At 42.8% G+C, this 24,225-nt stretch overlaps 1 protein-coding gene across 7 annotated transcripts in view; it reads left to right on the top strand.

The window, feature by feature from the left end:
- Positions 1 to 24,225, top strand: part of Amacr (Alpha-methylacyl-CoA racemase) — a 164,167-nt gene that overhangs the window by 88,539 nt on the left and 51,403 nt on the right. The window contains exons 1-3 of one of the 7 annotated variants that reach the window (XM_067084443.1): positions 8,788 to 8,918; positions 10,656 to 10,787; positions 17,532 to 17,640. In XM_067084443.1, the coding sequence (XP_066940544.1) occupies positions 17,533 to 17,640 (108 nt within the window). In that variant the 5' untranslated portion in view covers positions 8,788 to 8,918; positions 10,656 to 10,787; position 17,532. Of the gene's footprint in view, positions 1 to 8,569; positions 8,919 to 9,053; positions 9,446 to 10,655; positions 10,788 to 12,614; positions 12,656 to 17,531; positions 17,641 to 24,225 lie in introns of those variants that run through there. The other 6 variants (XM_067084442.1, XM_067084441.1, XM_067084439.1 and 3 more) reach the window with 6 other exon arrangements.

The following is a 24,225-nucleotide window of genomic DNA, read 5'->3' as shown; positions in this document are numbered from 1 at the left end:
TCTTTAAATTAGTTCATACAGTCAAGGAAGCGTCAGACGTACGAGACTGATGCTTTATTATTCTCGACAGGTGTTTATAAGACAAAAAGCGGATGGAAAGGTAGTGGGCGACCCGAGACCCCCCGCGGCGTCCATACAAGATTTGTAAGGGACCGCATGGCGGTCCTATGGGCACACGTGAGTGTGAGTCAGCCATCGGACAAAACAAGACAACAAGCGTTCCCGCTCTCTCTCTCTCCCTCCCGTGCGTCAGCGGCGATCGCTCGAAGGAACGCAACTTCTACCATACAATATTCCTGTCTATTTCTCTCTAACCATTGTTGTCTCGATTCATGTACAACCACCACTACTTGCATTGCCATGCAAGCATTCCGATCATGCATTCATAATGTTCCACTGAATCTTCTGTATCAAACTGTATGTATGTTTCTGTTTGTGAAAACGCCAAACGTCTCGCCATTTCACGTATATTATGCTACTGCATTGTATTCATTAATCTGTCTCGAATCTCATGCAAATGCTCATATGTGGAATTTCCTGGCCTTTCCATTGACATGTGTTTTATCATTGTACGTTTATTATGTCTCTCACAATCGCCATCCTTCAGCCTGCTGCTGTCCCCCTCGAGCTGGCTACCGGAGGCTCAGCCGACGTCATCCTTCAGCCTGCCGCCTTCCCCCTCGAGCTGGCTACCGAAGGATCAGCCGGCGTCATCCTTCAACCCGCTGGCATTGTCCTCGAGTTCCTGCTGGCCAGCGTCGCCTTTCAGCCTGCTGCCCGCCCAAAGCCCAAGCCCTTCGCGCCCATTTGAATTGTCAGCAAGACGATTTCCGCTATCAGGGCCTTGCTTGTGGAGGGGAGTATTGTAAGGGACTGCATGGCAGTCCTATGGGCACACGTGCGTGTGAGTCAGCCATCGGACAAAACAAGACAACAAGCATCCCGCTCTCTCTCTCTCCCTCCCGTGTATTAGCGGCGATCGCTCGAAGGAAAGCAACTTCTACCATACAATATTCCTGTCTGTTTCTCTCTAACCATTGTTGTCTCGATTCATGTACAATCACCACTACTTGCATTGCCATGCAAGCATTCTGATCATGTACTCATAATGTTCCACTGAATCTTCTGTATCAAACTGTATGTACTGGGTGTTTTGAAATTAGAGCGCCCCCCCTAGCATAAACTAAAATTGATATGGAAAAAAACAAAAGTAATTCAGAATAGGTATTTATTTAAGTTTCTCTCTGAGTATTTAATATTTTGTGTGGCCTCCATCTGCCTGTACCACAGCCTGCATTCTTGATTTGCTAAAAAGCTGAGACTCAAACTCCATTTCCCTGAGCACTTCAGTCACCTCTCTTCACAGGTCGTCGAGGCTTGGTATACCATCATAGTTCACTGTGCGCGCTTCAACACGATCATTTAAGATACTACTAATGTTTTCACACACATTAAGGTCAGGGGAGCTACCTGGAAATTCACTTGACAAGAAGAAATCGATACCACTGTTTCGAAGCAGCTCCTGTGTCTGAAGAGCCTTGAAACATGGTGCCTCATCATGCAAAAATGTGACTTCTTCAACAGATAACACATTTTCAGGATCTTTGAGGAAAGGAAATACTCCAGCAGTAAGCACAGTTTCTCTGAAGTATTCGCCATTCCATGACTGTCCTTTTTCTTTGATGATCCACATTAACCGTTTGACTGTGAAACAGAAAAATTCCCAAACATTCAGAAAATTTCACAACTTGGCAATAGCGCATGTCAACGCTGATATCATCCAACTTTGCAGCCCAAATGATGTCGTTTTTATGATTTGGCTTCCTGACTGTGTAAATGAAGAATTCATCTGATGCGGCAACATGGAGAAAGTCAGCTTCATCCCAATCTTTAAGAAATGAACCACAAAACCATGCACGGTCTTCTCTCTGTTGCTGAGTGATGTTGGGCTTGCTGATAACATGAAATGGCTTGATGCCAGATTTTTTCAACTCACAATATACACCACTATTACGTCTCATCTTTCCCCTTTTTTTCTAGTTAAAGCACCAATTTACATAAAGACTTTCTTGGTCTACCCACTGCCTCAGCTATGATGTCTTTTGACTCCTGAGAAAGGACTTCAGGCCTTCCAAGATTCTCACTCTTTTTGCGATGATGGTCATATGGATTTTTGTTCCAGTTTCTTTTAACAAAGGATTAATCTCTTTTAATGTATTTAGCTATCCAGGAACGTGAAATGAAGGATGCGCCAGCATCCCTGGCCTCTCTGAAGGTTATAGCCCGGATTCGGTCAATCCATCCGATTTCCTCTGAGTCGTTAGCCATGGCTGTATCTAACTCCGTCACTCAGTCTGAAAATACAAGAAATGGAAAATGAAAAATAGCTTAACAGAAACTTAAAATAATGTACTTGGAGATAGGCTATAGCAGAAAACTTCATAACTTTCCATTTGTTCTGTAGAGGTGGGGGGATTAATTTTGAAACACCCAGTATGTTTCTGTTTGTGAAGATGCCAAACGTCTCGCCATTTCACATATATTATGCTACTGCACTGTATTCATTAATCTGTCTCAAATCTCATGCAAATGTTCATATGTGGAATTTCCTGGCCTTTCCATTGATATGTTTTATCATTGTATGTTTATTATGTCTCTCACAATTGCCATCTGTTTGTCTGTCGACAAGCACTGATGTCTGAAACATAATCTCTGTTTTGTCTTGTCTGTGTGTAGAAAACTACGTTGCAGCTTGCACCAGCCAATAACAACTTCAAAGATTTTGTACATTCATTCAGTGAGGAACCACCAATAAACTAGACAACACCCAGCCAGTATGTCACTCAACACCTTCCTTACAGATTTGTGTTTTTTAGCAAGCATAAAGATACATACAATATTTGTCAAATGACACGTAAAAGGTAGATATACATATCGGCAGAAAGGCCGTACATATGATGCATAAGATGAGGTACAAAAACGAATCTGAAATAAAGACAGGTAAAATACATGACGTGATTAATGTACATCTGAAAAGGAGAAACACAAGGAAAGAGAGGTGCGATTTGACGCCCTTACAATTACTCCCCCTCCCCCCCCAGACAATAATTAGAGGAGCAATTATTGGATGAAGCACCTTAATCATGGAGGCGCTGAGGCAGCCGGAGCGGGCCCTGCTTGTGGAGAACTGTGGGCATGGGGTGGAGCTGACACCTGGAGACAGCTGGATGTGTTTTCTGGGCAGTCCTGGGCCCCGCTTTGGTGGGGAAGTGGGCGCACCTTCAGGCAGGTATTGTGGGGGAACTCTGGGGCGCCTACCTACTTCTTCGCTGACTTCGCTGTCTAACAGGAATGCGGGTTTCAGCTTGTCAGTGGTGATCCAGTCTTCCCGCCTGTGGATGTCGAGGAGGAATGCTTTGCTGGCCTGGTTAAGGGCGGGTGGCGAGTGTCCACCCTGACAAAGACGTAGGCGCTGGAGTGTAAGGCAGATGGGCTGTAGGTTACGGTTCTGTCGGTGAAGGTCTTGTGGCAGGGCATGAACCTTTGCGCAAGTTCCCTCAATCTTGGGAGGGGGGTGTCGGTGCCGTCGGCCAACAGCGGGAAGAATTCTCCAGGTACGGCCAGTGTTTTCCCGTAGACTTTCTGTCGGGGAAGCATCGCCATTTGCTCTCGGTGCGGTGCGGAGACCCAGCAGGACTCAGGGCAGCTGTTCCTTCCACTTCTCGTCGGTGCAGCATGCCATGAGAGCTGCTTTAAGAGAGCGGTGCGCCCTCTCGACCATGCCGTTCGCTGCAGGGTTGTATGCCGTTGTGCTGTGTAGTGTTGTACCCATCAGGAATGCTAAGGAGACCCAAAGCTCTGACAGAAAGGCAGGGCGTCTGTCTGGTGATGCTGTCTGGGACTCCGAAGCGGCTTATCCAACTGCAGAGGAGGGCCTCTGCGCATGATGTCGTTGATGCCTCACCCATGAGGGTTGCTTTGGGCCAGCAGGTGGAGCGGTCTATGATTGTCAAGAGGCATCTGGCTCCCCCCGACTGCGGAAGGGGCCCGACGATGTGGATGTGACTGAACCGCCGATGAGGCTGAGGGAAATCGCCGATCCCGGATTCAGTGTGCTGGGATGTTTTGCTCGTCTGGCACAGGATGCAGCCCCTTGCCCACTGGCATACGTCCTTGTTAATGCCATGCCAGATGAACTTGTCAGTCATGAGGTGTGCCATTGTGCGCCCTGATGGATGGGAGAGGCCGTGGACAATGTTGAACACTTGTTTCCTCCTCGATGCGGGCACCAGGGGGCGTGGGCGGCCTGTGCTGGTGTTGCAGAGGAGAGTCGTGTCCGAATTTGCTAAGGGCACATCTTCCCACTTGAGGGTCGTCACTACTGTCCTGTAGTCCGCATCTCCGGGTCTGCTGCTTGTTCCCTTGTGAGGTCTTCGTAGTAGATGCCGAGGTGAAGGGAATTGATCTTTATTCTTGACAGAGCGTCAGCCACTGGGTTTTTCTTGCCGGGACGTAGTTGATGGTGCAATCAAACTCGGAGATGGCGGTTAGGTGCCGCTGTTGCCTTGCAGACCAGGCGTCCCCCTGTTTTGCAAATGCATGCACCAAGGGTTTGTGGTCTGTTGGGATTGTGAATTCGGTTCCCTTCAGCAGGTACTTGAAGTGCCTCACGGGCTGGTAGATAGCCAGCAGCTCTCTGTCAAAGGTGCTGTAGCAGGTCTTGGCTGGCAAAAACTTGCAGCTGAAGAAGGCCAAGGGCTGGGGCGTGCCGTTCACCAGTTACTCCAGTATTGCACTGCAGGCAATGTTGCTGGCATCCGTTGTCAACCTGAGGGCAGCGACGGGGTTATGGTGAGTTAAGGTGGTGGCACTAGAGAGGGCCCTTTTCGTCTGGATGAATGCCTGCTGCTGCGGAGCTTCCCACGTCAGTGTTTTCAGTTTCCCCTTCAGGATAGACGTCAGGGGGTACATGATGTGGGCGATGTCTGGAATGAAGTGCCAGTAGTAATTTATCATCCCAAGGAACTCCTGAAGGGCCTTAATGGTTTGGGGTTCAGGGAAATTTTCTATAGCACTTACTTTAGAGGCGGTGGGGCACACTCCTGCTGGGGAAATCTCGTGGCCCAGGAAGTCTACTTTCTCTTTCCCGAAGATGCATTTGTCGAACCTGACAACTAATCTGTTGTCTTACAGACATTTCATGACGGTGTGGACGTGGCGAAGGTGTTCCTCTGGGGACCTAGAAAACATGAGGATGTTGTCAACGTAGCAGATGCAGAAAGGAAGATCTCCCAAGATGGTATCCATCAGGTGCCAGAAGGTGGCACCTGCATTCCTGAGACCGAAGGTGGAATAACAAAATGTGTAGCTTTCGAAGGGCATGATGATGGCAGCTTTTGGGATGTCGTCGGGATGCACAGGGACTTGGAAGTATGACTTCAGTAGATCCACCTTGGAGAAAATTTTGGCTCTGTGGAGGGTGCCTGCCAGGTCTTGCATGTTAGGGAGGTGGTTAGTGATCTGGTATTATTATCAAATTCAGGCACCGATAGTTCCCACTGGGCCTCCATGAACCATCTGATTTCTTTACCATGTGGAGAGGGGACACCCACAGGCTTGATGCCTTTTTACAAATGCCCATGCGTTCCATTTCTGCAAAAGCCTGTCTGGCGTCTTGTAACTTTTGGGGGAACAGACGTCGGAACTTGGCATGGGTTGGTGGGCCCATCATGGTGATGTGGTGGAAGATGCCGTGCTTTGCCAAAGACCCAGGTGACTAGCGCAGTTCTGGTCTGAACACAACTGGGAATTCCTGTAGGAGGGACGTGTAGCTGTTGGGGGCTGCTCAGCATAGGGGGGCATCCCGGGTCCGGTGGAGAGCTGATGGGAATGGCATGTCCCTGTGTCGAGGAGGCACTGTCTGGCGACGTCGACTAGGAGTCCTTGGTGCCCTAGGAAATCCGCGCCCAGCAGAGGGAACTTAACATCTGCTACAATGAAAGGCCAGTGGTGTCTGTGCCCCAGGATTGAGATAGCCCTGGTCATTGTGCCATAAGTGTGGATAGGAGTTCCATTTGCTGCTATGAGGGAAGGTAGTGAGCCGGGTATTTTTTCTAAACCTTCCCTGGATGGCAGGAAAACTGACTATATCACCCCCGTAACAACCAAAAGGTGGCATTTGGAGATCTTGTCTGTGATGAAAAACCCTGCTGGGCAGGGGGAGTTGGGTTTCGCGGCCACAGCTGTTATTTGTGGCCGCCTTTGCCATTTTTTGTGAAAGAGCATGGAGGCCTGCAGGTTCTGGCGTTGGTCCCAAACTTCCTATGGTAGAAACACAATGCCGGGTTTGGCCATGTCCTGTGCTCTCTGAATGGCGGTTTCTTCTTATACACGGCGTTGATGTCTCCGTCGTCGTCGCCCTCTTCCTCCGACAGGTTGCAGGCTCCCAGGGCAGCAGCGTGTGTCGAAGCCTTGGTGGCCTCGTATAGTTCCTGGGCTTTGTCAACTAAGGCATCCATGTCCCGGTTCTCTGCATCCCTTATCTGGCGCCGAACTTCCTGCAGGAGGTGCTGAAGGAAGATAGCTTTTGTCAGATCAATTGTTTTCTTCCTCCCGTTCTCGTTGCAACGTGGGAGTGTTATTAACCCCCGCAGCTGGTCCCAGGCTTCCCTGGGTGATGCATCTCCAAGGGGCTGGGATAACAGGTCGAATGCACGCTGCGCTATCTCGGACACAGGCATGGAATAGGAATTCATCAGTTTATTTTATAATTCTGTGTATGAGACTTTAATTGCGTGTCTAGCCAGGGGGAGATTCTATTGAATACTTTTTCTGATTTTGTAGCATCGTCTGAGATGCGCGCCATGTGAAAATGCGAGTGTGTGCGCCGGAACCACGATGCTGTGTTTTGGCTTGAGAATGGGGGAAGCTTGACTGTGTCTGGCTTTGTTGGTGAGAGCGGCGTGCAGATGATGCTCTCAGGTTCGCATTGAGGTTTTACCTCTGACATCTTGACTGCTCACGCACCAAAACACAGGAAAACGCGCCATATTGAGTCTGTTAATGGTGCTGATTTGTTCGGGAAGTTGAACGAAGTGCCAAAACGCACCCTTTTGGGTACGCCATATTTAGTCCGTTAATTGCACGGTTTCCGTCAGGCGGGGTGCTATCAGAGGCCTAAACTTTACGCCACAGTTAGTCCGCTAAAGGCTCTCTTGTGGTAGGGTGCGGCTGTAGTTAGTCCGTTAACGGCTGGGCCAAAACCGCGCTACCTGTCCCTGACCCGGGGTCACCAATGTGAGGCTTCAAGGAAACGTCAGAGGTACGAAACTGATGCTTTATTATGTTGTTGTTGTTGTTTTTTAGATGTAGCTGGCCTTGTGCCAGCATGGGCTCTTGCTCCTAGAGCAGCCTGTAACTCTATGTTGATGATGAGTCTGTGAGATGAGTAGGTTGGATGAAAACTTTATTATGATGCATGAAAGTGATTTTGGTGGGGGTGATTTTTGAAATGAAAAGATTTAACAGGCAAGGTTGCAACCTCTTTGAACCCTAAGGTACCCATCAGATGAGGATAAAAGTATGATAGCAGTGAGCGTTGGCTAGTGGGAGAGGCCAACAGATGGAAAAAAGAAGAATTGAGTAGTAGGTACAGGTAGTGCTTTATTATTCTCGACAGGTGTTTATAAGACAAAAAGCGGACGGAAAGGTAACGGGCGACCCGAGACCCACTGCAGCGTCCATACAAGATTTGTGTTTTTTAGCAAGTATAAAAATACGTACACCATTTGTTGCATGACACATAAAAGGTAGATATACATATCGGCAGAAAGGCCGTACAATGATGCATAAGACGAGGTACACAAAGAATCTGAAATAAAGACAGGTAAAATACATGACATGATTAATGTACATCTGAAAAGGAGAAACACAAGGAAAGAGAGGCATGAATTGACGCCCCTACAACAGAAAGCAAAATGTCCCTGAGTTTTGTTTCATAAAAAAAGAAAAGAGCTGTTGACTTGATATTAACAATCTCAAAGTAGCCTACACACGGATAACACTGGCAGTAACGGAATTCTGTCAGTCTATTGTAAAACAATCCTTAATGCAGCGAATGGAGTTGCACAGTTATGCTTATGACGTTCAAGAAACATGTTAATAACATTACTGAGGTGATTAAGAAATGATGTACAAAAGCAGTTTGATACGCACCCAGAAATCATTTATCTCACAAATAATCTCAAACGAGGCAAAATTCAAAATGGATAATGGGATTTTGAACCAGTCTTGACTGCATAAGTGCTGACAGTAGTTATGAGATTTGTATATTTTCAAATAAGAATCTCGGAGCTTTAAAATTGTCATATATGTCTAAAGTTTTGAACTCTGTGTGGATGTTTGTTAGAAACTGCGGTAAATTTATGTCATACACAATTTGTCTAATAAAGTCAGCCTCATAGAATAATATCTTGACACTTTGTGTTTTACTTTATGGAAATCGAGCTGACATCTTAGCAACAAATGAATGAAGACTGTTTACCTTTGACCAGCTGGATGCGTTCAGAATACTGTCCGAAGAATAAAAGGAGCGACAGTAAAGAATGGATAGTTTAATAAATTTTGATTTCCGATACCTATTCAAGTGACTTAAACTTAGTCTTAAATCTTAGTCCTGTGTAAAGTTGGAACTTTAGGTCCATATTCTCGAGAAATGATAAGGTAGAAGAGCAAATTATGTATGAGGTTAATCAAAGAATATCCGAGATTAGCAGATGAATCAAAGAAACCGAAGCAGATGAAGCTTTGACGAGTCGTGTTCAGCGTCCTACCAAGTGATTTACGAAGACAACAATTCCAAATTTTCTCTCTTGAGTACGAAAACTGACGGCTGAAGACAATCCAAATTCAAGGGCCAGGTAACGTTTAACTTTTTTTTTTTTTTTGATAAATGGTTGCCAAAATTTGGTATTATTATAGTTTCGGTCAACTTTGGATATGTATTATTTTTTTTTTTTTACGTGTTATCATTCATTTTTGAGATGGTTCATACGAAAACTTACTCGAATCTTGCGCAAATTAATGTTTACGGAGATATTTGCCGATGAATATTCCTTATTGTTATCCCATCAAAGTACGATTTACAAGGTAAGACAATAATCCCCCTCCAAAGCTAACACGGCAAAATTGTAACCAGTCAACACCCCTAGGTTACGTGGTGTTATTTTTTAGGTAAAATTACAGTTTCGGTGTTGACTGGTTACAATTGCGCCGTTATCTATGAAGGCCTTGTGGGAAGGCCGGTATTGTCTTACCCAGTGACCCGTACTTTGATGGGATAACAATAAGGAACAATATTCATCGGCAAATATCTCCGTAATCATTCATTTGCTTAAGATTTGAGTAAGTTTTTCTTATGAATCATCTCAAAAATGAATGATCACAAGTAAGAAACTAATGCATATCCGAATTTGACTGAAACTGTAATAATACTGCCAATTCTCTTAGGCCTTACTATTAGATGTTCGGTATTCTTTGGCAGCCTAGTCATTTAAATTTTCCATAACCGAAGCTACAAATGATCCATTTTGTTTCTTCTCAGATACATATATATTTGTCCTTAACGTATTTATTTGTTGTTACCTTTATCTTTAAGGTCTAGACCTTGTTTATCTTAATCCTTCGTGGTTTATTTTGGGGTGGTTCGAAACTCGTCTGTGGTAAAACGCTCACACTAGATATTCCGGCTAGCATTGTAATTCTTTCTCTATGACAGAATGTCGGTTTTGGTCGCATTGTGAAGTAAAATAGCCTAATTGCAATTTGTTTTATTGACTTACCGGTAGAAATTAAAAACAATAAAATTAAATGGTCACAACGATGCATTGAGGTTAACTAAGAACAGAAATTTAGGTGATGCTATGTTAGTTGAATTCTTATCATCATTAAATCTAAGCCTAATAGCATATGATAAATAATCAAATTATGGTTATTTTGACATTTTTTTCTCTAGGCTATATGAGAGGTCAAGGAAATTATAAGTTATGGTAAAACTGAAGACTGCTAGCCTACCTCTCCCCTCTGGTTTGGTAACTAGGCCTACAATTTTATATGCAAAATGGGTGTGCGCTGAATGGCCTTCTTGGCCCCAGTGCCTGGGCTTTTGCCTTAAATATCATACATCCAGCCATCCATCCATCCATCCAAAATGGGTGCTGTTTTTAGTATCAGGCCCTTGGGGATGAATCTAACAATTTAAGTAAGAGGCAGTGAATATCATAAATATTAACAAATGGCACAAACTTCAACAAAAACTTGAGCAAAAGGCAGTAAATAGCCTATTCTGGTCAGTGACTGGTGGGAACCAAGATGCGGTAGTGGTCTGCAGTTTTACCTAAGTTACTTATATATTGGTGAAAATATGAGTACTTGCCTAGCCCGCAAAGTCAATTATTGTTTGAAAGGTTGGTAATTCTGTATATTAGCTCTGCGCCTGTTTTTACCTTTTCAACTGGTTTTATCTACACTTTTAGGGGCTGATACTGGCGGTGCATGTTTGTTGTCGGCCAAATGGAATGTCCCTTCGCCGTGTTTAGTACTGGCCCCGGGGTGGGTGTGGCGTTTACCCATACGTTAACAAGTTATTGCACTTGCAGGATGGGATATGAACCGTTTGAAACAGATGTACCCGTGCTCTGTCTTGTGAAGATCGCATATGGAAACTCTTTGTTGGGTGGACTTCTGGGGTTAATTACAGGTTAATTGCACTCGAGCACCAAAAATTAAAGGTAAATTCATAATTAGCAACCAAAAAACTGTAGAAAAAGTCAAGTTATAGTGCCGCCGTCGCCGCTGCGGAGCTACTATATAGTTCTACCGAAAGGTTTCACAAGGCTAGTTACAGGGATACATCCTAACCTTACTTTCTAACCTAACCTAGGGCACCATGACCTTACCTGAATGAAGGAGTAAACTATTGGGATACATACTAACCTTGTCTTCTATAACCTAACCTAGCATATGGTGCTAGGGCCTTAACTAACTAATGGGCAAAACCATACCATAGGCCCCCATCTTAACCTGATCTAGAGGAACATTTAAATTATAAAGGTGAAATTACGAATTCATCTCAACCCGATAATGCACCCAGGGCCCTAGAGAGGGCATCCACATCTTCCCCTTGGCATTGCACACAGCACGTGCCTTACTTTAAAGTTGAGAGGTACAACTGAAGTCACACATTCACCCCGTATCTCTGTAACAGTAATTCATTTCAGCTACGGTAGAAGGGCCATTTAAAGGAGGGGGTTATGGCACTTCAAGACAGATATAAAGCAGTTGCTGTTGATTTTATATATAAAATTAAATTAAGAGTGCCCCACCATCAGCAGTTTTTACTCATAAGGAGGTAATTTTTAAATGAATATCATTAGGTGTTGAAAACTGGAAGGACTAAAAAGCATTTGGGAACTGCATCTGAAGTTGTGAAGTGTTAATTGGCCAAAATATTTCCCAAGTATATATTATGTAACAAAAACAAAAAGAGAGGACAAGTACTTGTGTATAGCTACATGCACTACAAACAGGTAACACTTCAGGGGCATTGTATGGGAAGTTTTACCTGCCTGTGGTGCTTGTGCTATACACAAGTGCTTGTGGTTTGTTATTTTGTTGTTTTTCATAATAGTTGGGGAACTTTGTAACCAATTAACATTTTACAACATATGATAAAATTCCTGGATACTTTTTAATTCTTCTCAGTTTTCAACACCCAATGTATTCATTTAAATAATGGGCTCCTTATGAGTAAGAACTGCTAATAGGAGGGCACTAACTGTATTTAATTTCATGTGTAAAGTCAAGAGAAACTGCTTTTTATCTATCTTGAAGTTCCATAATACCCTGTATCAATAAATGCCCCTCGTAGTTAAAGTGAATTACTGCAGTAGAGATGTGGAACGAACGTGTGACTTCAATTGCACCTCGCATCTCTAAAGTAAGGAACATTCTGTCAGCAACGCTAATGGGAAGCAGTGGTTGGCCCCCTAGTCCATTAGGATGCAGAGCACACTGTTAGGTTGATATGAATTTCTTTATTTCATTTTTATGATCTATGTTCCTCTGGGTAGGGTAAGATTGGAGGTCCAGGATATTCATTGCTTACTAGTCATATAAGGCCCTAGCACCCAATGCTAGGTTAGGTTATAGAAGACAAGGTTAGTATGGATCACAGTAGTTTACTTCTTGACCAATGCTCCGCCAGTCAGGCAAGGTCTTGGTACTATTGTGCACAAAAGTCCGTTTCCTTAGCCATCCAGAGAGTGAACACGAATCCACTGACTATGAAACACCGAAGCAGTTGAACAAGTAACTTATGGAAGAGTAAAGTCTCCATATTCTAATGTCGTTAAGAAAGTGATCATAAAGTTTTTGTTGTTGACGATACTGGGTTTGAGTGTAAAATGTGCAGTTAAGGAAATATGCGAAATAAATGAGAATAAAATTACTTAGGAAGTCAGTATTCATGAATTAGTATTTCCTATAGATTATTGTATCTTATCAACAGACATGACTCTACACAAGATCGATACAAAACAGTGGTGTTCTATAATCTGCACTGGCATTTGTGCATGTCCCAAGTCACCTCCTACCAAAGGTATGCAGAAACCCCCCACATTTGCATTCTCATGATTCGCAGGTTCACCTATTCGCGGATTTCTCTGTGGAACATATATACACATTATTTGTAGAAAATTCTCCCATTTGTGGTATTTTTCTTGGAGAAATATTCACTAATTACTGTATTTTCATATAATTTTCATGACTAAATGCACTTTTTGTGATAAAACTATTAAAATATTCAGGTATAAGCATTTTTAGAGATTTTTTTTGTGTTTGAACTATCAAAATAGGCAGTTCTAAGTGTTTTTAGAAGGGCTTTAAGTATTTGTGGATTTTAGCTACTCACGGGGGTGTGTGGTACGCATCCCCCGTGAATACAGGGGGTTTACTGTACCTCTTACCACAGTTATGGGTAGCGTCATCCTTAAACCTTTGGTATAGACCATTATGTTAAAGTGTCAACACCATAATATTATTGGTGGATTATTAGGTTTCATGACCATGGCATTCTACATTAACAATAATCACAATTGGACAGGTAAAAGATTATTCAATTCACAGCACATTTTCTTTGCTGTAACCTCACACTGCCAACAAAACCACCAAACAATACATACTGAAAAAATCATTTGCTAGTTACATCTTTTTAGACTACCACTTACCAAGAAAAACTCTCTCTCTCTCTCTCTCTCTCTCTCTCTCTCTCTCTCTCTCTCTCTCTCTCTCTCTCTCTCTCTCTCTCCTATCAATTTTTTTGTATTTATCTGTATACTATTATTAATATTTTTTCTCTGCTTCTTTCTTTCTGTCTCTTTACTGAATATGAATTTGTTACATTGGTGAAAGTATCTGAATCTTTCATTTTGTGTTGGTATTTAAAAAAATTTACTTATAGCCATAATTTGTAAGTGTCTAAAACTGGCATACGGTTGTCATCACCCATATTGCCCACCTTCACTATGGATGTTGGCCTAATCACGCAGCACAACTAAATACAGTAGTTGTCATCACCCATATTGCCCACCTTCACTATGGCTGTTGGCCTAATCACGCAGCATAACTAAATACAGTATAACAGATCTATGAATGTTTACATGTAAAGGATGCACCAGCAGTAGTTTGCGGTTGCTACCTCAATAATGTGTGTGAACTGAAAATTTTGCTAATTTGCTGCTACAAATGTTAGTTTTTTTTTTTTATAAGAGGTGGCTTGCAGATTATAGAACACCACCATGAACACTGTTGCTGATATACTAATTCTTGAATACTGATTTCCTAAGCACTTTTATCCTCATATTTATTTTGCATATTTCCTAAACTGCACATTTTACACTCAAACCCAGTATTGTCAACAACAAAAACTTTACAATCACTTTCTTAACAATATTAGAATATGGAGACTTGACTCTATCCTCAAGAAAAATACCTGCTTCCCACTCCTTCCTGTTCCCAGATGCCCATATGGTGTGACATCTGTTGGGTCTTCCATTAGTTACTTGTTCAACTGCTTAGGTGTTTCCTAGTCTGCGGATTCGTGTTCACTCTCTGGATCGGCAGAGGGAATGGACTTTTGTGCACGATAGTACCTTAAGTTGGGTTAGGGAGGGTAAGGTTAGGGTGCATCCTTGTAATTGGCCTTGTGACATCTTTGACCTTTATAATGTACTCTGTGAATTGTAGACATGAACTATATATTTTTTCCAGGTGCTTATCTGGTAGTTTGTGCATCATAGACCATTCCTGTTGGTGCAGTTTACTGATTTTTGGTTCCCTACAATAATAACTCTAGTTAACCACAATGGTTTCCCCATTGTTGTTTGTGTAGTGGGTTTGGGAGTAGTTTCCACCACTGTAATGGTCATAAATGCATAATGCATTAGATAAGCAACCAGAAAAATGTTTGAGGCATGTATTTGGTGAGAAATTAAAGTATCATAGTAGCACCCGGTTATAGTATAATACAGGGACAGCATGTTTTATTCTTTTTTAATTGTTTTTCCCCACTAGGCCATCTTGTTAATTGTAACATTTATTTTATTTCTAAATCATCACATATGCATATCCTATTAACTGAATTACTGTATAATAGTCTGTAATTAGTTATGTATATATTTAGTGCCTTAATCAAAAGACCAGATTAAATCCACACAAAGGGGAGGTTACAATAAAGTAACCCTTGATGCTTGGATGCAGAATCTAGTGGCGACAAAAAACCTTGTGCTCATATTATCAAAGAGGCTGAAATGTACTGTAAACCCAACCCTGGTCAAGTAAGGATCAGGATGCTGTATATCAAGTTAATAGATTAGAGGCTAGTTTATTATGTATCCGTGCAATTACAAGTCAGGAACAGATTCTAATGAAATAGGCCTAATACTAGGTGTTGTATCTTCTCATATCTAATTATAACTACCAGGGTCCACTATCACACAGTCCTCTTGCTCTCCTTCATTACTGGCGGCTGTTACATTTACTTAGTGATGGTTTTTGTGTGTATTTTTGAGGGTTTCAAATATTTTTTATTCATTCCTGTTGGAGTTTCATGTTTTTTTAAGTTTGGCAGTCAACCACCTGTATTCAGAGACTATAAACTTCCTACAGCAATCACTAAAGCAGCCAAGATGGCAGCAGGGGGTATGCATAGATAATCATAGCCAATTGTACAACTATGGTAATATGCATTTGTGATTATTTTTTCATAAAAGAAAAGTTGTTGCAGTTGAGGAAATAGGAAGGGAAATAAGTGCTGTGCAGAGATATTGTATGTCATCGTGGTGTTATACTATAGTTATGCCCATTTTTTGTTGGATGCTTTTTAACTTGAATTTCACTTTAACCCATCATTCATAACTTGTCCACTCTAGGGGCACTGTGTCTTACCTAGCTTTGTCTGATGACACACCCAAGGGAACTGCTGCCCTCTTCTGGGGGCAAAGGACTGAACAGTAGTGGCTGTTCTTGTCTTGAATAGGTTGCAGAGCATTTGTCCAATTTTACTGCTTGACAAGGCTAAGCCCTTTTAGACTAGGGGTTAATAGTACTAATGGTTGGGAGAAACATGTGGTAGTCTTAGGATGTGTCTATTCATTGTTCAGTACAGCATAAGGTTAGTTTTGGCCGTGCCTAAGTCCCATTAGAAGTGAATCAATTAGCACCAATGGTTGTATGATGATGATCCATGTGTTTTACCCTTATGGAGTTTGAAGGGTATTTTAATCATATCCTGGCTTAAATACTTACTGCTCGATCATTGTCATCATCATCATCACTGTCTCCTGTGCTGTGCAATGTAAAGAACCACTGTGATGTTCTGCTACCCATGTCTTTCACAAAGCTCTCATCTGCCTCCTGTCTCATAGTTCCCATCCAAGGAGTTCTTCTGGTGCCCACAGGAACCCAGCTGACATTATCATGTACTATTCTCTCAGGAGTTTTGCAAAGGTCCTCTCCAAACCATTTCCATCTCTCCTTTATCATCATCTCATCTCCATATGGAACTTGAATAATTTCCTTTATGGTATAGTTTCTGAGCCTATCTTGACTTTAATATTCATCTTAAAGCATTTTTCTCAAATTGACAAAATTTTTTAGAAATGGTTTCATTGTTGTATGATGATTCATGTTCATACAGAATAGTGAGCTAAAGTATAATGCAAAAAGACTTCATATATCAATTTTTTAAGTTAATTGTTTGATATTTCATGCATTCTGTTACCTGTCCAGTATCTTTGCCAAGATTCTAGGCTATTTCCTCCACCACCTTCAAGGTCTATTCTTACATAACACCTCTGTAATTCTGTAATGTGTTTAGCCAATCAGAACATAGATTTTTATAATTTTCAAGGTTTTGCATATGAGACTCATCTCATTTTTCCCTTGGAGACATATTCGGTAGGAGAATGGGTTTTGTTTGAGGAGGTAATGTGAAGGCAAACATTAATATTTTTTGTCCAGGTAACTTTGCACTTCATAGAATATAACTTTCATTGGGTGCAAAATACCTCAGTGGTATTACTGAAAAATAAGAGAAATACTTGACAAACTTGAGAGGTATATACTGTATAGTGGACCCACAGCTATTAGTAGCTACAATTTTTGAAAGCAGGTACATTTGACCACCACTGGACGTAAAGTAAACTTTGGTGTTATTGTTTGAAAATACTGTAAGTCAAAAACCACTCTGAGAACTTTACAGGCATTGTGAACTTTAAATTTTCAAGAACCATGATTTAGAAAAATGGCCAGGTAATGGTGATGAGTGAGCCTCTTGTTGACACTTGGTTTATTGTAAAAATAATTGGTATGAAATTATGTGGTCCGTATATTAGGATTGCTGGTACATGGCATAATACTGCTGAAAATTCCTTGAGCAATTACCCACCCATTGCTTCGGTTTTAAATTTGTGGGGAGTTATCTCTTAACCCACTTAACAGTAATAATGAACTTTATGAAGGTTATCATCACAAAAGAGGATCAGCGCAGTTTGTTCTCTCTCTCTCTCTCTCTCTCTCTCTCTCTCTCTCTCTCTCATCAGTAAAATTCTATGCTAAACAGATTTCCACCAGGCAACTGATGTACTGTGCTAATAAAGAGTGATTTGTTAATAAGGCCCTTGAGAATCTTAATAATTTTCTTCTAGTAGGTCTCCTAGGATGAAAGAAAAAATGTGTGCAATATGGTACCCTTTTAATAGCTTGCAATGCAATAGTGGACCTATAACTGGTGCAATGGTAAAATACCCAAAACTGGTAAAGCAGGACATGAAATTATGCAGTCTTGTTTAAGGTACATGAGTTGAAATAGACTTTGGCTGTAATATCTTATTAGATGTAAATAATTCAAAAGTTAGTATGTATATTGTATTATGAGTTTTTATGGTTGGACTTACAGTAAAAAAATTTTTTCACAGGATGGCATTGCGGGGGACAAGAGTCGTGGAATTGGCTGGTTTAGCTCCTGCTCCTTTTTGTGGGATGATTTTGTCTGACTTTGGTGCCAATGTTATTCGTGTTGACAAAGTAAGTAATAGAGTATGTTCACCATCTGAAAAAATTGTGGTACTCTTAATTTCAGGGTATTTTATTGTTTTTGTCTTCCAAATGAAGTAGTATTTTTCAAAATGAGCAGAAAATATGCTCTGAGCTGCTATGGTTTACCAACTTAATTTAGCAATTGCTTGTTATTCCTGATGGTACTGGATCTTTACCACTTTTTATTATTCCAAGTCACTTCTAATTTCTTCAGATGTCACATTCTTAATTTGATCATATCAGCATCCTCCTATTCATGAATAGTATTTATTGATTTATGAAATTAAACATATGGTTCCTAAAATACTGTACAAATAACACAATACAGGACAAACATTTCATAGTTTCACATTCATTAGTCTAATATTAATTACAGTTTTAATGATTTAACTACATTTAATACAGCATATGGCAAATATGCACAGGTAGAGGGAAATGAATTTCTCTTTCTCTGCAAGAATTAGCCTTAAATCTCATACATAAAAATGATATTCGTAACAGGTTTAATGACTTGTAACTTATCAAAGATAAGACCCCTTATGACTTTGTCTTTATAAACAGAGTCATTCATAATATTAATCAGTTGGCACCAGATTGGGGTTAAGGTTATTATGCAGCATCCACAGGTAAAAGATTGCGAACATCTGAAGTAATCATAAATTTTCATATAGTTTGTGTCAGTAGATAATATGTAAAACCAGCAAATGAGACCACAGCTTTGAAACTTTGGTATACTGTATTAAAATGACTGTACTTTAGTACATTATATGTAAGTATTGGTTATACTGATAAGTAAACTTACTTAAGCAGATTCATCCAGTAGTGTATATTGTACTTTGAAGAATGATTGATCTGGGCTGTTTTTAGTACTACTGAGTATTGTGGCTGTATTGATGTTCTTTAAGCAGTATTTTAATATTCCACTTATGCAACAATAAGTCATTCTGAATGATGTTCACAGTGGGGTTTAACAGGTCAGTGTTGTAAACAGGCACAGTATTCTGATAACTGCCCAGTGATGACCTAAGAACTCTGCCTATTTTCATAGTTATTTTAAAATGCCCAAAATTTTCAAGAAAGTTCATTAAAGTATTTAATTGCAACTTAGGGTTTGCAACACCAACACGGGTGTCAGTACTTACTGTAGAGGGAAAGCCTCTCAGAATCTCTGACTAGGTTGTTGAAACTTGTGTGAAGATGAACATACTAGAACTTACACGTTTTCATGCAGAATAATACTGTTCAGTAATGCATCATAAGGAGTGAATGGATGGACCTTGAAGTTCTCTACGTTACTTTATTTTTTTAATGTTAGATGACCATGCAACTCACTTTTTCATGCAGACTTTATTAATGTGCGCCAAGAAATTCCATAATCTTATTTCCAAAGCTTCATAAATACAGACCACATTGAAGTTTTACTGGCAGCTGGGAAAGTAGTTTTCTGTCACAGGAGACATTTTAACAGTTAGATATTCTCTTAATCCATTTTACACCAAAGTCTTAGTAGAATATGCTTTCTTGTATTCATGGTGTGTATGCAATGGAAGATTGCTCAATGCAGTATTGAGTTGTTTTTGGAATTTGAAATACAGTGAACCCCCTGTATTCGCGGGGGATGCGTCCCACACCCCCTGCGAATAGGTCAAATCCGCGAATGCTTAAAACCCCTCTAAAAACACTTAGAACTGCCCACTTTGATAGCTTAAACCAAGAAAAACCCTGTAAAAATGCTTATACCTGAGTATTTTAATAGTTTTATCACAAAAAGTGCATTTATTCATGAAAATTATATGAAATTACAGTAATTAGTGAATATTTCTCAGTGAAAAATACCACGAATGGGCGAATTTTCCGTGAATGATGGCTAGATATGTTCCACAGGGAAACCTGCGAATGCGTGAGTCCGCGAACCATGAGAACGCGAATACGGGGGGTTTACTGTACTGCAATTTGACTGCAGTATATTGAATTGTGCCAAAGCTTTAAATGTTTTATACCTGATGTTTGTTCAGCTTTATCATATATATATACAGTGAACCCCCATATTCATGGGGATGCATCCCACACCCCCATAAATAACTAAAATCCATGAATACTTAAAACCCCTCTAAAAACACTTAGAACTGCCCATTTTGATAGTTTAAACATAGAAAAACCCTGTAAAAATGCATATACCCGAGTATTTTAATAGTTTTATCACAAAAAGTGCATTTATTCATGAACATTATATGAAAACACAGTAATTAGTGAATATTTCTCAGTGAAAAATACCGCGAATGGGCAAATTTTCCGCGAATAATGGCTAGATATGTTCCACAGAGAAACCCGTGAATGTGTGAGTCCGCGAATCACGAGAACGCGAATACGGGGGGTTTACTGTACAATATTCTGCTAATTTAGAGGTATTACTTAATATTACCCCTGTAAAAAAAAAGAGATTTTAGTATTCATTAGTTTACATGTAGATATTAATGCTGCTCTTCAGAAAAATGACATTTTCCTAATAAAATTAAGTTTCATTATAATGACTTACCAAAACACTGTAAAAGCTTTTATCTCTTTAAAATCGAGACGTCAAGATATAAATTTTCAAACTTTGTTTGAACGCTGATACAATTATGGAAGATTCCAACTCACCGGATGCCGGGTGGGGTAGCGGCAGGAGACATACCCATAAACCCAGGTCAGCTTCATTCTCGGGCAGGCTGGGAATGCATCAGCGCCACCGCCTGCCTCGCGCAAACTGTTTGGGTTCCTTTGTCTGCTTGCACCTCTTGGTTGTGGTGTCTCTCCCCAGAAGTACTCAATTGCCTGTTTATTTATCTAATAGCCTAGCTCTGGGATTTCGGGAGGGTGGCAAAGCTGGATTCAAGCTTCGATCCAGAGTTTATGCAGGGAATTTGTGCTCCAGCCAAACTAGTTAAACTTAAATACGACGCATTCGTTGTGTACAGCATGTGGCTGAAAGAGTGTTCCCAGGAGAACACATGCAGTGAATGTGGTTGCTGAATGGAGTCAGGAGTTTTGGCAAACATACAGTTCCCACCAGATAAAGCTGGTTGGAGTTAGGGATAGGAAAGTAGCTGTAAGGAAGCTAGGCTATCATCTTCTTCAGTGTATTGATACACCTCCCCACCGGCTGTTCTCTTCCTCCCTCCTGCACTCCCTCCTCTACCGCTGCTCTTTCCCCTCTCCCTCTTCTTCTCACCAGCTTCCCAGTATGTTTTCCTAAAGCCAAGCTCCAGCCCCAGACTGATAAATCTGTACCTCGTTTCTTTTCGAAACTGTAAATGGAAGCAAGTAAATGAACGGGTTTCATGGAGTCGGTCTTTTAAGTTTGGGTGCGTTCACACCGTGAAGTCCGGCGCGAAGGCCGGTAAGACGCCAGTGCGTGCTGGTGATAACACACGTGGTTGAACGCCATCGCTAAGCCAGGCGTAGTCTGCTCGTTTTTCTGAATCTTTTTGGAGCAAAGGTAACGGTCCCGCCGCCTTTCTGAGGTTAGGAAGACAGTCCGGCGCTGCTAAAAGGTCAGAAATTAAGTTGCCTGCTCAGCAGGCTCGTCCCCAAGCGCAGAAAGCCTTAACTCTGGTATGAAGTAGTAAGTTTGACTGTAGCCTTGGCGACTAAAAAGTCAGGAGATGCGAAAGATCCATCTACGCCATCTTTCGCCACCGCTATCAGTGAGATGGTGTCCCCAGAAATCATCACAGCGGTCGCAGTCGGGCGCACTACCCGCGTTAAGCTCTCGTAGATAGTAGCGTTCATCTTCGCCCTTCATATATTCTATTTTCATCCCCCTCTCCTTGTCATCAGCGTGGATCAGACCTCTCTCGGCCCCAAAGAGGTGCATCTTTGACACCCTGCCTAGTTACTAACTCTTCAAGAAAAGAGATAAATCAGCCCTATACCTGGCTGCTCAGCGTGGGGATCCATCAAGAAGATACATTTCCTGTGACGCCTCCCAGGTCCCCTAGTGCAGTCAAGAGGCCTAGCCTCTCCAGGAAGTTCCGCCAGCATGTCGCCCCCATTTCTCCTCCTGGCACACGTAAGTGTTCATGCTTTGGCTACATCCTCGGCCTCCCAGGAGTCTACTTGCTGGGAGGGAAGCTTGCAGGGCAGAAGTCCGCAAAGTCCTTGTATTCTCAAGGATAGAGAAGTCGTCCCTCCTCAACTCCCTGGACGGCCTGGGCACGGAACTGGATTCTTTCTGGTGAAGAGGAAGGCTCCAGGTGAATCGGCCTTCTTCACATTACGCTTCTCTACTCAGCTTTCGCTGCAGTCGCATTCAAGAACATTTTTTCAGCCAACAGCCCCTCTTCTTCTCCGACTTCTACTGCTATGCCTGGGAAACAAGGTCCTGCCACTTCACTTCCTGCTGGTACTCCACCGCCTCCAAGAAAGCATTAAAAGAGGTAGAGGCGTGGTTGGAAGCTAAGAGGTCCTCGGTAAGTCGCCGGGTTGCGCATCTCTCCTCTCAAAGCTGTCGGGGTAAAAGGAGGCAAAATTATTACAGCACAGAGCTTCCTCACTGGGATCCGCAATTTCAGCACAGGGGACTTCTCGCCCTTAGACCCCCTCTTCAAGACATTTCTCTCATTCGAGAGGCAGCCAAGACCTTTCTTTTCGCCCTAGATAGAATATTTTTCCAGGAACCCTTCAAGCCCTAGAGATTGTCAGCTTTATCGATTGGTCAATGGGAGCTGTTTTCAAACAGGTGGAGCAGGCTAATCTCGTGAGAATGCCTTGGAAAAATCACGGGTTCCTGTCCTGCACCGATATCGCCAGCTTATCCATGATGCGGCAGGCTGGCCCTCCCTCTCGCTCATGGCCACCTGGAAGAAGAGGGAAACCCAGCCTGCTCTTGTCTGGGCGCTGTGACTTCTTCGCAGAGAACGGCTTTGATGTTCGCACCCTTTGACAAAGGGGAGGGCCTCTTCCCAGAAGCAGTAGTGAAAGACGCCTGTCAGCCATGGATGGGGCAGGGCGCGCCATGGACATCCCTGTCTATGTCTTCCACCAGACCAGGCCTGCTCCCGCTCCTTTGACCCAAGACGCGTATCTCCTCTTAACAGGCATCCGCTCGTAACTCCAGGTCCAAACCTTACTCAAGGTCCCGCTACAACTCCAGGGGTCACAAGTTCTCCTCAAAGCCACAAGGTCGTCATACCAGTAAGTAGGATCCCTGTCCTCCATGCGCCGGTGGGGGCCAGACTCAGCCTCTTTTTGGGAGGAATGGAGACAGAGGTGCAGATCAGTGGGTGGTGCAAGTGTTCAGCTAGGCTACCCACCCGCCGTCGCCCAACCTCCTCTCCACTCTCCCATTTCCCCTTGACAGCATACTCAAGAGTGCCCAGTCAAGTTTTTCGGCCCTAGAGACAGAAGTCCGTCTCTGCTAGAAAGCGGCCATCGTGGCGTAGTGCAGGACGCGGTCAACCCCAGGTTTTCTACAACCGCCTGTTTGTGTCCCCAAGTCATCAGTTGGAGGCTGCCTCACGTAAGTGCTCTCTAATATGTAATTAGTGAAAAACCAAGTTCTCCATGTGGAAACAACCGGGCCAGTTCTTCAGGCACTAGCTCGGGGGATTGGAGTGGTGACCTCGACATGGAAGACGCCTACTCTACATTCCAGTACACTGTGACTCCAGGAGGTATCTTCGCTTTGTTTTCTGGGCAAGGACAGAGTTTGGCCAGTTCCTCGGCCCTCTGCTCTGCCTGGCCCACAGCCCCGCAAGTGTTCATCACTTTTTCACATAAGTGTGACTCCCGCCCCGGAGCAGGTCATTGGCTCCACCTGGAGGAAAGCTCGGATTCCTTGTACTTGGTAGACGACTGGCTACCCGTTCATCATCAAGGATCGCTGCATGAGGACTGCAGAACCCCTAAGGTTAGCTCGGGACTTGGATTCTGATAAACACGTGGAAAAGTTGCTTAGTTCTCACAGAGGATTCTTTTTATTGGGGATGACTCTGACAGTCTAGCTTCTTTTCGCGGGTTTTTCTGTCTCCCAAAAGGCTTCTCCTGCTCTCAGATGTGGGGAGAAGTTTCTTCTCCTGACAGTTGTTCACCTGGTCAGTGGATGGCTCTCCTGGAACTCTGTCGTCAGCGGAGCAATTCTAGGTTAGGGGCCGCCTGCACATGAGACCCTTTGCTAGTTTTCTTTCTCCTCAGGGACTCTTGGGACAGAAGGTGGACCAAACGGACTCCACGGTCTTCAACATTCCCCACGACGCCAAGGGCATCTTCTGGTGGAGGTCGCCGAAAGGCTTTCTCGGAGGGTCTGGATCTCCCCTCCCAAGACAAATCCATCCCTGCAGATGTTTTCAGACGCTGGCCCAATGTTGGTTGGGGGAGCAGTCTAGCCAAACCTCAGGACGCTGTGAGTTTGGTCGACGAACAGAAGAAGCTCCACATCATCAAACAGCGAACTGTTGGCCATTCACCGCCCAGGAATTTTCGACCACGTCTTCAGGCCAAGCAGTAGCTGTTCACGCCCGACAACCTCGACAGCTCTAGCCTACATCCGGAAACAGTGGGAGGTACCCATTCCTTCTCGCCTGCCCAAAGCCG

The sequence above is a fragment of the Macrobrachium rosenbergii genome, chromosome 41 (assembly GCF_040412425.1).
Source record: "Macrobrachium rosenbergii isolate ZJJX-2024 chromosome 41, ASM4041242v1, whole genome shotgun sequence".
In the NCBI taxonomy this organism is placed as follows: domain Eukaryota; kingdom Metazoa; phylum Arthropoda; class Malacostraca; order Decapoda; family Palaemonidae; genus Macrobrachium; species Macrobrachium rosenbergii.
Note: the sequence above shows the minus strand (reverse complement) of the source record. Positions and strands in the feature narration are given on the sequence as shown.